At 50.1% G+C, this 455-nt stretch overlaps 1 protein-coding gene across 1 annotated transcript in view; it reads left to right on the forward strand.

Annotated features, from left to right (window-relative positions):
- The window catches only part of ttc12 (tetratricopeptide repeat domain 12), a gene marked incomplete at its 5' end in the record, with an annotated part of 46,021 nt that extends 45,906 nt beyond the window's left edge, over positions 1-115 (forward strand). The window contains one exon of the mRNA XM_080855227.1: positions 1-115. This exon is cut by the window's left edge and continues 31 nt beyond it. Coding sequence (XP_080711353.1) covers positions 1-39 — 39 coding nt within the window. The 3' untranslated portion in view covers positions 40-115.
- Positions 116-455: the final 340 nt, after the last annotated feature.

Consider the following 455-nt stretch of genomic DNA (forward strand, 5'->3'; position numbering starts at 1 on the left):
CTAGAGATCCTCAACTCCTGTATGAAGCTCATTGCCTGACCACCATCACACACACACCCTGCAGAGCACACACACACCCTGCAGAACACACACACACCCTGCAGAGCACAGCTCTACTGCCCACCTCTGAAGCGGATGCCACCCAGAACAGATCTGTCTCTGGAGTGGATCAAACCCGTGATTGGTTCCTATGATTCATCTTCAGGAAGAGCGAAACGAAGGGGCCAGAGGACCAGACGACACAGCTGCAGCAGTGGTGATCGTATGACGATGGATGATTTCCCTCCGTTACAGATATCTCATCATCATCATCTCAGCCGTGTGTCATAACGAGTCCCAATGTTGTGTTGTTGTTTACTTCCTGTCCATCTGGTGGCCATGCAGACTAATAAACAGATCTTCAGAGGAGAAATGTGACTCATATCTGTGGATGCTCCCTCCCTGAGGTAAAGTTG

Source organism: Sprattus sprattus (assembly GCF_963457725.1).
Source record: "Sprattus sprattus genome assembly, chromosome: 17".
Taxonomy (NCBI): domain Eukaryota; kingdom Metazoa; phylum Chordata; class Actinopteri; order Clupeiformes; family Clupeidae; genus Sprattus; species Sprattus sprattus.